Below are 15,691 nucleotides of genomic sequence, written 5' to 3' on the forward strand. Positions count from 1 at the left end.
ATTGGTGCTCCGCTGCCGTGCTGATGTGCTGCCTTATCTACATTTTAATTACCGTCGTAAAATTAAGAATTAGTCGAATGCATAGTATTAAAAAATTAAAAAAAAATTAAAAAAACTTCTACTCTGCTGATTGTAAGACAGGCCTCTTGGCCGTCCACTGACGCCTCCATTATCTGCAGTACAGCGTGGTTATTCAATAAACTGGCTGTAGAGGATTTCTTACCGACACGAATGATATGCGTTAGCTCCTTTCGCTTTTTCATCCTGCCGTCGCCGCTGCCGTCGCCGCCGATTCCTGGACTTTCGACTCATAGAAACCAGAAAAAAAAGAATCATTATAGACACCATATAGTATGCAGTATATTATTTATTGTATTTTAATCCTCCCCCCGGACCGGAAACTAGGCTTTTCTATCCTGCTGCCCTCTAAATCCCTAGCTTACCTCTACCTTTCTATATCCTAGTGGTCTCCTAAGGTTCCTAGATTAGCCTCCTGACTGCCTGACTCTCCCTCCTCCCTCTCCCTCTCCTGTATACTGCATTCTAAATATCCCACCTGAAACTAGAACGGATGAAAATTCGTCCTTTCCCATGCAGTAGTGCTGATGGACGGCTTGAACGTCTCCTTTTAGAAAATGAACAAAAACTAAACCCAAGTCAATATCAGTTATTATGTACTTGCAATATCGTTGAAGACCCAATCTTTGCGTTGCTTCCATCTCCGTTGGGGCGTCTTTCAAAAGCGTGATAGGCTAAAAAGAAGAAGTTTAGTACAAATTCGGGTTAGCATGTGCCTTACTTATGAACCTGGCAGATAACACTATTCATTTTGTCACGTGCTTCGGGCGTGACGTAGCCAGGGCCTTTGTTTTGGCCAACAAAGAATCTGGCGTAAACAGAAAGCAATTATACAATAGTAAATAATGAAATAAGTCAATACTTACTCCACCACCTGGTAAGACTGCTGTACAGTCCTAGCCGTTCTTCTTACCAGGATGGCTGAGGGCAGACATTCTTGTTGTGAGACTATGCAATTAACCAGCTATTTCATGCTAACCTGTGTCTGCAATAAACTAGCTATTTCATGCTAACCTGTGACTGCAGGGCCATCCGTCGTTTTCTTGCCTATGCAACTGCGCAAAGGCTTTGCCGTTATCTAAAAAAATAAATCAATAATTAAGTGATTGTTTTAGCTAAAATCAGTACCTGATGGCCTTTGCAGCAAGTTGCTATACTGAAAAATTGTCAGCCAAGATTGCATACACTGTAGTCATAGGAAATTTTACAAGTAATATGAAAAGGAAATATTTCAATACTTACTCCATAACCTGGTAAGAATGCTACTCAGCCAATAGCTGTAATTGCTTCTCTCCACCAGGCCAGAAGCAGGACGCTCTGCAATAGATAGAGTGATTTCGTGTTAAAAACTAAATATTTAGTACTAACTTGTGCGTGCTATTCAGCGACAGGGCCATCAATCGTTTTCTCGCCAATGATGACCCTTCATACACTGTCAGCCAAGATTACACTCTGTTCTACGATAGACTGGAAATAACATAGAAGACATAAAATAATCACTCACTGCGCGTGTAATGATGGCTGTCGCTTTCTGCCAAAGTACGACGCTGATACAAGGCTTTGCGTACTAAAAAATTCGACGATAGAAATTAAATTATTTTTACTTTTTTTACTAGTACACTTACCAGCAGTCGTGCGTGATCTGGTGTGTTGTCTTCCGCGCTGGACGACGCCGTCGCTCTTCATCGTATGCTAATCAATCAAATATTAGGACTCATCTCAGAAAATAGTGATTACCCACCGTGAGTGCCTTGAACCGCCACAGGTCAACGTGGGTTGTCGTCATCGACTTCAAATTTCACTAAAACAATTACGTCATGAGATTAATGAAAGCAACCATGGTGTCACACAAATACTGTAACTACATGTACTCAGTAAAATCAGAAGACCTGATGGCTGTCTTCTCGGTGAGGTGGTCCCTAGCCCAGTGCTTCGACGCCTCTCAACAAAAAAGGAAATCAGTAATTAGAACGCTCTAACACACAAACTACAACATCTATCGAACAAAACTACACATTACATTACATTACATACACAAAATTAGACTACGTTGCTAAAACAATCAGAATTACCTCCAACATCCATTGCCCTATAGTCTAAGATATTGTGAAAACTTTATTACGATACGCACTAAAGGCTGACCACAGCGGAAAGAAAATTGCATAGCAAGTCACAGTGACCAAGGTAGAGTGCGGCATTGTAGAACTACAGCGTGGAACCACAGCGTGGAACGACAGCGTGGAACGACACCGTACGCAACTACACCGTGAAATTACACCGTGGAATTACACCGTGGAATTACACCGTGGAACTACCGGTACACCGTGCGCGGAAAATAGATCATACCGTGGCCGCTGCGAGACCGAGCACCGTACCCGTACAAATGGAACTACACCGTGGTCGCTGCAAAACCGTGCAGCAAGCACACGGTACTACCACAACGTGTGACGTGCCGTGCCGTGCCAATGAAGTTAGATCTACTACACCGTGGTAAAGACTAGGCTGCAACCGTGCAGCACACCCGTACCTGGGTATAATACTATGACTTTTGTACTGAGCTACACCATTAGTCTACGTCGCTGAAATACACACCATGCTTTTTCCCTTCGGTGTTAATTACGCCGTGCTAAGGTAGGTAGCGCGGACTGCATCGTTATTATCTAATGAGACACCTTACTTGTGGTCCCACTTTGCCCGTGCTCTATTGCCTCCCTCCTCTCTTCCCCTTGCTTCCCCTTTCCACTCCTCCCTTCCCTCTCCTCCCCTTCCCTCTCCTCCCCTTCCCCTTTCCCCCTCCCTTTCCCCTTTTCCCCTCCCTTTCCCCTTTCCCCTCCCTTTCCCCTTTCCCCTCCCCTTCCCAGCATATGCCACCCCTTCCCTTTACTCGACTTGCTACTGAATTACAAACAACACAGCCCAACAGAAAACAAACAAAACGCATCACACGAAAACGCCACAGACCGTACGGTTATCGCCCTAAAAGACGGATGAGCTATTTGGCATCAAGAACCTAGATTACCTAGTTATCCATTGTCCTAAATGAAAACCTAGTATAATACAGGCACCTAGTCTATACCTGGAACCTATTACGCTACATCCTAAAATACGGGTTAGCAAATTAGTTTTATGAAAAAATCCTAAATTACCAAGTCATCCATTGACCTAAACGGAAACCTAGTACATTAATTATGAAATTCCTACTCTATAACCTAGTACAGTACGTCCTAAAAGACGGGTTAGCAAATTAGTCGTATGAAAAAATCCAAAATTACCCAGTCATCCATTGACCTAAATGAAAGCCTAGTACATTAATTAATGAATTTCCTAATCTCTAAACTAGTACATTACGTCCTAAAAGACGGGTTAGTGAATTAGTTGTACGAAAAAAAAATCTTAATTACCTCGCCATCCATTGACCTAAATGGAAACCTAGTACAATACAGGCACCTAGTACGCTACATCCTAGCAGACAAATTAGCAAGTTAGTGGTATGAAAAACATCCTAAATTACCTGGTACTCCATTGACCTAAATGGAAACCTAGTGGCACCTGCTCTATACATAGAACCTAGTGTACGCTACATCCTAAAAAACGAATTAGCAAATTCAAAAACTCCTGCTAAATTACGTAGGAACCCATTGACATTAATGGAAACCTAGTACATTAATTAATGAAAATGCTACTCTATCACCTAGTACATTACTTCCTAAAAGACGGGTTAGCAAATTAGTCGTTCGAAAAATCCTAAATTACCTAGTGATCCATTGACCTAAATGGAAACCTAGTACAATACAATCCTAGTCTATAACCTAGTACACTACATCCTAAAAGACGGATTAGCTAATTAATTAATCAGATGAATGAAAACCTAGATTACCTAGTAATCCATCGACCTAGAAAATTTATCCTATATTCTAATACACCTAGATTACCTCACAAATCCATTGAGAATGGTCTAACCGGGGGTGGCGGCTGCCAGCTAAGCACGTGAGGGAGGGCCTAACTACACTACAACCTATCTGCTGCTCTCTCACCAAGAGCAAATTTTGGGAAACGCCCTACCTATTGACAGCCGCCCTAAGCCCTAATGCAGTGGCCGGACCCGTGCATAACTACCGTAGTGATGCATATGCATAAGAACTGATGCATTTAGTTTTGCGCCCGGCGCAGATCATTGATGTTGTCCCACTACGTTCTCTGCCACGCACATACATTGAATACGATATTTGTCTTTTTTGATATTGATATATATATTGATTCGATTTCTTATTTTCTTTTTGTGATACGTGTATTTTGTAGAAACTCAAATTTTAGAAATTTTGAAAAAATTGATGCTAATCAGGGTAACGTACATGCGTCACGGTGAAATGTTTGAAGGCGTACATGCGGTAGGAGCACGATGTATTTAATTAAAGGATTAAGCTTCATGCTGTTAACCACTGCCGCCAGACACACGAGCCCCCTCCCCGCCCTACTGTTTCACTATGACTCGGGACCGCGACAGTGGCAACGTGCAATCGGCTTACGTGTGCAGTGGACAGAGAACCCCGCCCCTTAAGTGTGCGCCTACACCACGGGGGCCCGCACAATACGCATAAAACCTGTCGGACGAGTTTTCCCTTGCTACCTCTTCGTACTTCCGCTTCGTACTTCCGCTTCGTACTTCTGCTTCGTGCTTCCGCTTTGCACTTCCGCTTCGCACGGGACGGGCGTCGACAGCTGTCGAAACGCGCGAGAGCTCATTATAGACACTTCGCGAAACGGCAAATTCCATTGTTTTACCGCAGGTCTGCGACGATTCGGAGAGTCGAAGGGCGCGACGATCGCTCGCACTGCGCAACGATCTACGAAAACGGAGAATAGTTTGGGTGACCGAAAAGAAAAAAAAAACGCGAGGCTTACCGACACGCGCGCCACGCGGCGCTCGTTCTTCCTTCGTCGGGGCGCAGTCCTTCGCAAAGGACTGCTGCTGCTGGGACGCACTGTGGAAAGAAAGAAAGCGCTATTAGTCTCGGAAAAAAAAAACACGAGGTCGCGATACTCACCGGCTGGCTCCGTCGTCCCCGCGATTCTCTTCGAGGGCTCGCCTCGCGGCGATAAGCCCTTCTCGGCTGCCCCCGCAAAGGAAGCAGCGTTGCGTGGTCGCCTCGCGAGAGCGGACCAACCGTTCCGCTCCGCGCTTCAGCCGAGAATGACGCACGCGGAGAGAGAGGAGACTGTTATCAGCGAATCAGAGAGGGTGTGAAAACAGCCGTTTCCCTTCCGCGTGCGCTCACGTGAGAGCGAATTCGCTCCCGATCCGCGATTTCGGTTCGATTCGAAGCAGCGTTCGCGGGCAGAGAGTTCGCGCTCGCCGATTCTCGAGACCGCAGCCCGTCTGAATGAGAGAGAGACAGATGGACAATGGAATTAGTGAGAACGTGTGAAAACTAATCAGCGCACTCACTGCCTGCATGCTCCGTCCGTGCCACGGTTCGTTCGCATGAATGACGTGTGCAATCGAGCGAGAACCTCGCTCTCGCCGATGCCAGTCGGATCGAGGACACAACTCAAGTGTGAAATCATGCAGGGACACCGTCGCTGCACACGTGAACTGGTAATGTTCACGTGACCCTACAGACACTCCACAAACTCTTATGACGATTTTTTACACTCAACTTTAGAAGTACAGTACAACAGGCGAGACTTAGCGAAACACTTCACGTGTTATTAGTATCACCACGGATTCTAGAAAGAATCCGTGGTATCACGCACCACTTTGGACAATTTTCTGGCAAATGGAGACCAATAGTTCATTTGCATACCAAAGGCTTAACGTTGCTATTTTGATCCTATTTCAGACTTTGAGTAAAGAAAATTGATCTAAGCGTAGAATCCTCATTTGACCAAGCCTTCTACCAGAGCTAATCCTAATCGACTATCTAAAGGATTTTACACATGGCACACAAATTGTGCCTGACCCGCTTGGGTATAGAGAGTTTCAATTTACTCGTACACAAAATCTGAAAACTATTTCAGGAAAAGTAATAAGAATTAGGCCAAACCGAAATACATATAACGCTCGACCAGTCTACGTCACGGACAAACGACGGCACCCAGCGACAAAGCCAAAGCATCGCCGTATAGCGCTATTTGTTCGCCCGACCGCGTACTCATATGATCGAAACCGCGCTCGGAGCTGCGATCGATCGATCTTCGTTCGTCGACCGTACGTGTCTCGCTAAAGAGGTCCTTTCGAAGCCGGATGAAGTTCGAAGTTGACATACAGAAACGTTTAGAACAATTTTCGAAAGCGTCACATCCACAAGGCGAAAAAACGCCTGTGTAGCTGTGTCCTTCGCGCAGCAACGACATATCGAAAAAGCGCCGTTTCGCTGCGACTTCAAATTTACTCTACTTGAACCTTGGACACGATCCTTCGTTCGATTTTCAGATCCAGTGCCACATTCGCGAAAAAAAACACAGGAAATCGCATTGACCTGACGCGCGCATGCGCGCATGCAAATCCACTCACGCGCGAACTTGCGTCGCGCTGTATAATCTACCGCAGTGCGATGCAAATTATGCAAAAAGGCTTTACAAAAATTAGAGTAATAAGAATGTGCTGCTGGGGGTGTTCGGGGTTCCCATGATGGCTCACGGCCATCATTATCTAGTTATGGGTACACCGAAGGTAATCTCCCTGCCCTTTGTCCGAATTATATGCCGTACAATCTATCGTGGCGTTATACTGTAGTGTAGTTTACCAAAGGCATATGTTAGTAACCCAATTAGCTGACAAGATCCCCGAATGCCTGAGGCCCCTCTGTCATGATGGAAAACGAACCTACGGACTCAAAAGGATTAGCTGATGTTTTGTAAACCTTTGTTGTGTATGACCGGTCGATCGCCACCAGGGTCAAGTCTGTCCCACCAATTGTACACTTCTGATGACGTCAATATTCCCTGTCGTTCAGAGTTAGAAAACTTGTCGGTGAATCAGACAAGAGAAACTAAATGTTGTCGCTTGTGTCAACGGCAGACGAGACTCAATTTCGGAAGGAAGAAAAAAAAAGGGCCTTTAGGAAAAAAAGTCTACAGCACCCGGTGTTCCCAGGCGGTCTCCCATCCAAGTACTATCCGGGCCCTACGTTGCTTAACTTCGGTGATCGGACGAGAACCGGTGCTTTCAACGTGGTATGGCCGTAGACGTTTAATGTAGCCTAACCTAGTCTACATATACTAAGTCGTTTACGGAAATGTCCAACTGTTCCGCAAAGGCTGAAGCTCTACGCGCAAACCTCACAACTTACCTGGTCGAAAGCGTGTCGAAAGGACTTCGCATTTGGGCTGGTTTCTCTGGTTATCCCCACGTGAACAGCTGGATGATCAGGCTAGTTCTAAAGTGCGCTAGCCGCAGGCATGGAGAGAGGAGACCGACGTCGTTTAGCGACGCTCAAGAGCCGTAGCAACCGGAACTCGTTCTCGACCGATGTTTAGGGTAAGTTCAAAGAGTCGCACGAAAGCGAGTAAGATCGTTGAGGTTGGCATATCCTGCGCCAGTTATTCTGCTGCTATGACAAGCATGCCTGAAGCTCAAAAAGCGTCATTCTAGCAAAGAAAACTCGTCTACTACCCCGCGACCGAAAGGGGCCCCCACAGAGGACTCAACATGCGTCACGCTAATCAAAGGCCTTAGGAGTCTAGTTCAAGGCAATAGAGTTTTTTGGAAGGCGTAAATAGCCGACAAACTTTTCTTGGGCGTTCTATCCTATCATCGTGTTGGTTGTCCCTTTTCCATATCTGTGACAAAGTTCATGACGCTCTTTCTGACTTTGGAATAAGGTCATGAGCCACCAAGGCCAGCGCACATAAATCAGCATGTATCCACATGATAATCCAACCAGGGTCTAGTGCTTCCTCATAAGCACCATTATGAAGCGTTTAGACACTTGGAATATTTTCTATTTAATTAATATCTTAATAATAGTTCTCCTCTAACACTTGAGAAGATCTCAAGTGAAGAACAGGCAACGGGTGAAAACCGCTTCTGAACCAAAGTGTAGGCTTCAAAAGCTTCGAATCGTTTTCCAGGGGATATCAAATAGCTGAATCCTCTTTCCTTTGTAGAAGAACTCATATTACCAGAAGAACTCATATTACCAGATACAGTTTTACCATGACAAAAATGGATGTAAATGTTCCGCAAAAGTGTCATCTGCCAGCGCAGAGATGTAGAAAACCCAGAAGGCTGATGGCTCGATTTCTCAAATCCGCCTTTCCTGGGCGGCGTAAAGCGCAACGCACACAAGCGTTGTGAAAACCACCATCACTTCTTTTACGTCAAAGTCAAATAATTGAATAAATAGCTATACATGTAAGGCTTTGGTGGCAAGTGAAATCAATAGACAAAGCAAAGGGAAAAGCCAAAAGAGAGTATGCATACTATAGTACAGTACGAAACGATTTGTCACAATTCCGAAAAATTAGTCATATAATCCATTGATGCATCGTGTCTTGCTGCTCATCTTGTCGTTCGTTGCTGCTCCAAGTGGCGACTTGACTGTATCTAGGAGGGATGTCGTACTCATCCGGCGAGGTCCCAAGGGGATCTCGGGTCCGTTCTGTTTGAATCTCAATCAGATTCACTGGAGCGGGACAGATGGGGATTAGACTTTGTCGTCGTCTTTTCCATTCCCGACAAGCCAGCCAAAGACTAAGAAGGACCAGGAAACCAATAGCAATTCCGCTTCCTATTAAAATTTTGGTTCCTCTCCGTTGCTTTGGACGCTCTGTAGTAGGCTCGACAGGATCGAGTGACTGACTCCACGTCAACTTGCTTACGTATAGAAATAGAACAATCCAAACCAGACCTAAGAAATGGGATTGTTCTGCAGATATTCGGCGATAGCTAGCTGTGATCACTATTACTTTGAACCTGTAAAACTCGTACCTTTTTTTCTTGAGAGATCTTTCATCGCGGTGAATCGCGAACGAGGAACGCGAAGAAATAATTCGGGCTACGATTGTAGTAGGAATGCAGCACGCAATAATGTGTGCATCCGTTTTCACTGCAGCTGGCACCTCTTGGGTGACAAACAATCAGCTATAAAAATAGTTTCTAAACACGTCACAGGAAGAGTGCTGGGATATAGTGCAAGTCTATCCTAAATACGTTTATTCCAGATTTCTAGAAAGTCTATGAAAATGATACCAACACAAACAAGACCATAACTGAACGAGAACAGATATCCTTAGTTTGACTGTAATGCCTAGACTAATAGCTAAGGAAGTTGTCACTGTAGGCTGCTAAAAACTTGTGTATTCTGCTGCTTTGTTTGCCACAATGAGCTCACTGACTTTGTTGACCAACACCTGAAACGAGGGACGTTCTTCTGGGTTTTCAAACCAACAGTCAGCCATTATCTTGAACCTACATTAAACAACATATATTTGATGAGACGGCGGGATATCAATAATCGTTAGTAATGTACAGTACTGTACATTCGATCAGGACAATGCTTAGGTTGGCTGAGGCGCATTCCCTCGTGAAGGAGCGGAACAAGGTTAGCGACGCCAACACCAGGATAAGGAGTCATTCCCATTGTCATCACTTCCCACAATGTAATGCCATACGACCACTGCGGATAAGAGACGGCATTATTACACTTGGTCTAGTTTGCTCTCTAACTGACTCACTACGTCACTTTTTGTTGTAAATATTCCTACTGTTAGACTTCTAGAGCAGCCCAGCGAATCGGTAGTCCAACTTTGCCTGATGTAATCCGGTAATAGTCCTCGTCTTCTTCCAATGCTCTGGCTAACCCAAAATCGGATATTTTGATAGCGAGATCCCAGTCTACCCTAAAACCATTCACTTGGTGAATTATATAAAAGTAGAACGATTGAAAACGTTGATCAATACATGCAATTCCGCGCTGCCAAATCTCGATGTAGTATCATTTTCCCTGACAAATATTCCATTCCTTTTGCAATTTGATATCCAAACTGAATAAGTCTGAAAAGCTAAAAATGATCTGAGAAATATAATATGGAAAATATAATATGGAAAACATTACGTCACGGGGAATTGTCTCGTCTCCGTCATTCTCAGCTGGAGTACTGAGAACATAAACTGATTGTTGCTTTCGCAAATATGTTCTCAAGTCTTGTAAAGCCATATAGGGAAGCAGTATCATAGGTCTGTAGTATTGCTCCTGCTCAGGATTGGGCGACCAGCAAATGCCAATCAATGTCATAACATTTGGATGACTAAGGCATTTCATTCTAAGGGCTTCCAATATGAAGTCACGCATATTCACTCCTATATTGTACAATTGCATTTTTTATGCACGAATAGTATTTGATTGAATTTATGACCTGATTTAGCTGATTTTGCGGCAACAGTACTTCCGTTTAACAGACACTTGTAGACTCTTCCGAAATTGCCTACAAACAGATGCTGTACATGCGAATCTCTCAACGGATCATTCAGTCGATTGACCTTCTCCAATGTCCTTCTCTACCGTTAGACGTGTAGGACAAACGCCCAAGTCACCTATTTCCGCAACGATTTCAGAATCCCAAACGCTGGTCGTACTGGTTCGCATTTCAATGTCAGTGATCGGTGTTTGTTCTTCTTTCGTACGACGTTGGAAGGTGCAGGCGAAGCGTTTTTTGCACCAAATTACAATTGGAGGAGTAAGTATGAAAACCATCACCGCAAAGAGAGTTGATGGAACGACAATTTTTGCAATTCCTAAAATGAAATCAGTAGAGTATCTCCTATTTTCAGAAGAAAGGGGTGGACATTTTCATGCGCCTATACTTCCAATTCTTATTACGTTGTGCTACTGATTTGTTAGATAAGGGCTTATACTGTTGCAGCAGAGCACCGCCTAACAACATTTTTACACCCTTTCTTTGTCTCTGCTCCATTATCATTTTGAGCCAATTCCGAAAACGGTTGTTTGCCAGCCTGATCGCAAGGAGAACGACACTACTAGAGACGTTCCCTTGCTATCACAAAGCCACGGTATGATTCCTATTACTAGTACTTTCCTACCGCAGTTATTTTCGTCCGAAGAGTCTTTGCAGTCGTTTTCACCGTCACAGCGGTAGTTTTGATTAATACAAGTTCCGTCGTCGCAATACCAATCCTGGCTGCTAGTTTTCTTAGGACAGCATAATTCGTCAGATTCATCGCTACAGTCGTTGTAACCGTCACAGCGGCTGTTTTCATAGATACAACGGCGGTTTTTTTTGCACCAAAACCGTGACGGCTCTTGGCGGCAATAGCTAGAACAGTTTTGTTCATCTGATAAGTCGTTACAGTCGTTGTCACCGTCGCAGCGGTAGTCTTTCCTAATACAACTTTTATTATTGTTGCAATGCCAAACCTCGAACTTGGTTTTAGTTCTCCCGTCACAGCATAGTTCATCTGAAAAATCGCCACAGTCGTTGAAACCGTTACAGCTGAAGTTATGAGGAATACAAGAGCCGTTCTTGTTGCACCAAAACCGTGACGAATCCTGGCGGCAATAGCTAGAGCAGTTTCGTTCATCTGAATAATCGCCACAGTCATTGTCACCGTCACAGCGGTAGTTTTGATGAATACAACTTCCGTCGGCGCAATGCCAAACCTCGCTTGTGGTGTTCTCATCACAGCATAGTTCATCTGATAAATCTCCACAGTCGTTGAAACCGTTACAGCTGGAGTTACGAGGAATGCAAGAGTCGTTCTTGTTGCACCAAAACCGTGACTGATCTTGGCGGCAGTAGCTAGAACAGTTCTGTTCATCTGATAAATCGCCACAGTCGTTTTCACCGTCGCAGCGGTAGTCTCGTTTAATACAACTTCCATCGTCGCAATGCCAAACCGCGAACTGGTTGCTAGTTGTCTCATTACAGCATAGTTCATCTGAAAAATCTCCACAGTCGTTGTCACCGTCACAGCGGAAGTTTTGACGAATACATCGGTCGTCATTTTTGCACCAAAAACGTGACGGATCTTGGCGGCAGTAGCTAGAACAATTTCGTTCATCTGAACAATCGCCACAGTCGTTGTCACCGTCACAGCGGTACTTTTGATGAATACAGCTTTTGTCGTCACATTGCCAAACCTGGCTTGTACCGTTACTGTTCTCATCACAGCATAGTTCATCTGACCAATCTCCACAGTCGTTGTCACCGTTACAACTAAAGTTTTCAGGAATACAAGAGCCGTTCTTGTTGCACCAAAACCGTGACGGATCTTGGCGGCAGTAGATAGAACAATTTCGTTCATCTGAATAATCGCTACAGTCGTTTTCACCGTCACAGCGGTACTTTTGATGAATACAGCTTTCGTCGTCGCACTGCCAAACCTGGCTTGTACTGTTCTTGTCACAGCAGAGCTCATCTGAAAAATCTCCACAGTCGTTGAAATCGTTACAGCTGAAGTTATGAGGAATGCAAGAGCCTTTCTTCTGGCACCAAAACAGTAGAGGATTCTGGCGGCAATAGCTAGAGCAGTTTCGTTCATCCGAATAATCGCCACAGTCGTTGTCACCGTTACAACGGTACTTTTGATGAATACAACTTCCGTCGTCGCAATGCCAAACTTGGCTTGTAGTGTTCTCATCACAGCATAGTTCATCTGACCAATCTCCACAGTCGTTGTCACCGTTACAGCGCAAGGTTTTGCGAATACAACGGTTGTTATTTTTGCACCAAAACCGTGCGGAATTTTTGCGGCAGTCGTTAAAACAATTTTGTTCATCTGAATAATCGCCACAGTCATTGTCACCGTCACAGCGGTAGGTTTCATGAATACAACTTCCATCGCCGCACAGCCAGACCGCGTACCGATTGGTAGTCCTCCTTTCACAGCATAGTTCATCTGAAAAATCTCCACAGTCGTTGAAACCGTTACAGCTAAAGTTTTCAGGAATACAATAGCTGTTCTTGTTGCACCAAAACCGTGACGAGTCCTGGCGGCAATAGCTAGGGCAGTTTCGTTCATCTGAATAATCGCCACAGTCATTGTCGCCGTCACAGCGGTAGTTTTGATGAATACAACTTCCGTCGTCGCACTTCCAAACCGCGAACTGACTATCTCTCCCTTTACAACATAGTTCATCTGAAGAATCTCCACAGTCATTGTCGTCGTCACAGCGATAGCTTTGAGGGATGCAGCGATTGTTATTTTTGCACCAAAACCAGGTACGCTCTAGGCGGCAGTAGCTAGAACAGTTTCGTTCATCCGAGAAATCCCCGCAGTCGTTGCGACCGTTACAGCGGGCGTTAGACGTAATGCAACGATTGCTATTTGTGCACCAAAACCGTGACAGATCTTGGCGGCAGTAGCTAGAACAGTTACGTTCATCTGAGAAATCACCACAGTCGTTGCGACCGTCACAGCGTTTGTGTGACCTAATACAACTTTCATTATTGTTGCACAAAAACAGATTCCGATTATTGCAGCTAGAGCAATTTTGTTCATCTGAGTAATCACCACAATCATTGTCACCATCACAGCGAAAGCGTTGAGGAACGCAACGATTGCTATTTGTGCACCAAAACCGTGACGGATCTTGGCGGCAGTAGCTAGAACAGTTACGTTCATCTGAGTAATCGCCACAATCATTGTCACCATCACAGCGATAGCTTTGAGGGACGCAACGTTTGATGTTTGTGCACCCAAATAGTGACGGATCATGGCTACAGTAGCTAGAACAGTTACGTTCATCTGAGAAATCACCACAGTCGTCGTCAAAGTCACAGCGATAGCGTTTAGGAATGCAACGATTGCTATTTGTGCACCAAAACAGTGACGGATCTTGGCGGCAGCGGTGTCTAAAACAGCTTCGTTCATCTGACGAATCGCCACAGTCATTGTCACCATCACAGCGGTAGTTTTGATGAATGCAACTTCCGTCGTCGCACTTCCAAACCGGACTTGTAATGTTCGCGTCACAGCATAGTAGTTCATCTGAGAAATCGCCACAGTCGTTGTGATCGTTACAGAGGAAGTTTCTAAGAATACAACTGCTGTTCTTAATACACCAAAACCGTGACGGATCTTCTCGGCAGCGGCTATAACAGTTTCGTTCATCTGACCTATCGCCACAGTCGTCGTTACCGTCACAAACATTCTTTTGATCAATGCAAAGATTTGTCTTTTCGCACCAAAACTGTTTCGTATTTTGGCTGCAGCGGTATCTATCACAGTTTCGTTCATCTGACAAATCGGCGCAGTCATTTTCACCATCACAGCGGTAGTTTTGATGAATGCAACTTCTATCCTCGCAATGCCAAACCTTGAGTGTAGTGTTCTTCTCATCGCAGCATAGTTCATCTGATAAATCGCCACAGTCGTTGTCGTCGTTACAGAGGAATTTTTGATTAACACAAGTGTCGTTCTTGCTGCACCAAAGCAGTTTCGGATCTTGGCGGCATTGGCTGGAACAGTTTCGTTCATCTGATGAATCGCCGCAGTCGTTAAATCCGTCGCAGCGAAATCTCTGTTTAATGCAACGATCGTTCCCTTCGCACCAAAACGTTGTCGGATCTTGGCGGCAGTGGCTAGAACAGTTTCGTTCGTCTGATGAATCGCCACAGTCGTTGCTACCGTCGCAGTACAAATCTGAAGAAATGCACCGTCCGTTGTTGCATCCAAATGTATTGTTGTCGCAGCTTTTAATCAACGGGAGGTGAAGAGTGATGACCAAAAGTGCCAAAACTAAACATAACGTAAGCGCATAATGTAGAGACGTCCTTTATTTCCCATGCAACATGCAGAAGTATTACTTCGCACGTACGTACAAGAACCGAAATCCCCACCAACGTTACAAACTAAAGACATCTCTTCCATAGGGCAATGTACGGAAAACCTCCTTCAGTTGGCATCGATATAATATGCATGTATATATTTCGGTCAAGTGCACGAGAGTGCATTAGCATAAGCACCTAGGTAGGCTCGGTAAGAATCGCCTTCCCCTGTACGATTCTGAGCGTGAGACGGGGGGGGGGGGGTTCAAGTGATCATTGTCTCGTAGTGGTAGGCACTGCGTACGCCTTCGATCCGAAAGCGCCGCGTGCCCTGCTCTGATTACGTACCGGCTGCGTACTTCATGGCCCGTTACGCAGTGCAAGGAAACGCAACGTCAGCGATACAGCGAACGAGAAGAGACGAATGGCTTATATCACGCACACAAACGCGCGCAATGTGCTGATGACCTGCTCACTCACTGTGCTACACCCAATTAATTACATTAAGTCTATATATAGTACCTAGCACAAATGACTCTTCCGTAAAGTGTATTCGTATTATTTATTAATAGCGGTAGATAGACTACACTGTTGCAGTTCCAAAACGTCCCTAATTAATTAATTAATTAAGCTTCGATACCTTAGCAGTGACATGCTATTTCAGGTAAGGTTTCCTGCTTCAGCTCAAGTCAGCGTACTATATATTAGAGATGCCCAAAATCCCTTCTACAGTAACACGAAGTAAAACAATAGCGTTATCTTTACAGATGCATGGTACAGTACTGAGAGTCTGGGACAGTGAAATTTGTCAGACTCATCACCGAGAAGAGTATTGCGCGTTTTAAAAAAAATCTGTTCCGAAGGATCGCGATTGGAGTTGTTG

General features: G+C 44.7%; 1 protein-coding gene, 2 long non-coding RNA genes and 1 other non-coding gene across 10 annotated transcripts; all 4 read right to left on the reverse strand.

Moving 5' to 3' along the window:
* Positions 1-57: 57 nt before the first annotated feature.
* On the reverse strand, positions 58-2,761 carry LOC136190898 (uncharacterized). 4 transcript variants are annotated; one of them, XR_010670649.1, is made up of 13 exons: positions 1,968-2,761; positions 1,820-1,879; positions 1,704-1,770; positions 1,583-1,645; positions 1,447-1,535; positions 1,321-1,395; positions 1,207-1,264; positions 1,093-1,156; positions 945-999; positions 800-886; positions 679-752; positions 224-625; positions 58-173 (listed from the first exon to the last, which is right to left on the reverse strand). It is a non-coding gene; the product is annotated as an uncharacterized lncRNA (long non-coding RNA). The 4 variants fall into 4 exon arrangements; XR_010670648.1 differs by having other exon boundaries at positions 683-752; positions 945-1,026; XR_010670646.1 differs by having other exon boundaries at positions 945-1,026.
* Positions 2,762-2,951: 190 nt separating this feature from the next.
* On the reverse strand, positions 2,952-5,761 carry LOC136190905 (uncharacterized). 2 transcript variants are annotated; one of them, XR_010670663.1, is made up of 6 exons: positions 5,525-5,761; positions 5,124-5,455; positions 4,981-5,060; positions 4,861-4,922; positions 3,848-4,797; positions 2,952-3,605 (listed from the first exon to the last, which is right to left on the reverse strand). It is a non-coding gene; the product is annotated as an uncharacterized lncRNA (long non-coding RNA). The 2 variants fall into 2 exon arrangements; XR_010670662.1 differs by having other exon boundaries at positions 2,952-4,797.
* Positions 5,762-7,149: 1,388 nt separating this feature from the next.
* On the reverse strand, positions 7,150-7,268 carry LOC136191679 (5S ribosomal RNA). Its single transcript, XR_010670909.1, has one exon. It is a non-coding gene; the product is annotated as a 5S ribosomal RNA (ribosomal RNA).
* A 1,952-nt stretch (positions 7,269-9,220) lies between these two features.
* Positions 9,221-15,253, reverse strand: LOC136190870 (low-density lipoprotein receptor-related protein 2-like). 3 transcript variants are annotated; one of them, XR_010670639.1, is made up of 9 exons: positions 15,157-15,253; positions 11,123-14,779; positions 10,562-10,816; positions 10,438-10,506; positions 10,137-10,381; positions 9,983-10,083; positions 9,757-9,921; positions 9,562-9,698; positions 9,221-9,490 (listed from the first exon to the last, which is right to left on the reverse strand). XR_010670639.1 is itself a non-coding variant. In XM_065979154.1 (3 exons), exons 1-3 carry the CDS (start codon positions 15,170-15,172, stop codon positions 10,998-11,000), a joined length of 3,735 nt encoding a protein of 1,244 aa, XP_065835226.1. In that variant the 5' UTR covers positions 15,173-15,253; the 3' UTR covers positions 10,823-10,997. The 3 variants fall into 3 exon arrangements, 2 of the variants coding, with proteins under 2 accessions (XP_065835226.1, XP_065835227.1); XM_065979154.1 differs by lacking the exons at positions 9,221-9,490; positions 9,562-9,698; positions 9,757-9,921; ... (2 more) ...; positions 10,438-10,506; positions 10,562-10,816 and adding an exon at positions 10,823-11,059; XM_065979155.1 differs by lacking the exons at positions 9,221-9,490; positions 9,562-9,698; positions 9,757-9,921; ... (3 more) ...; positions 10,562-10,816; positions 15,157-15,253 and adding an exon at positions 10,985-11,059 and having other exon boundaries at positions 11,123-13,317.
* Positions 15,254-15,691: the final 438 nt, after the last annotated feature.

The sequence above is a fragment of the Oscarella lobularis genome, chromosome 9 (assembly GCF_947507565.1).
Source record: "Oscarella lobularis chromosome 9, ooOscLobu1.1, whole genome shotgun sequence".
Taxonomy (NCBI): Eukaryota; Metazoa; Porifera; class Homoscleromorpha; order Homosclerophorida; family Oscarellidae; genus Oscarella; species Oscarella lobularis.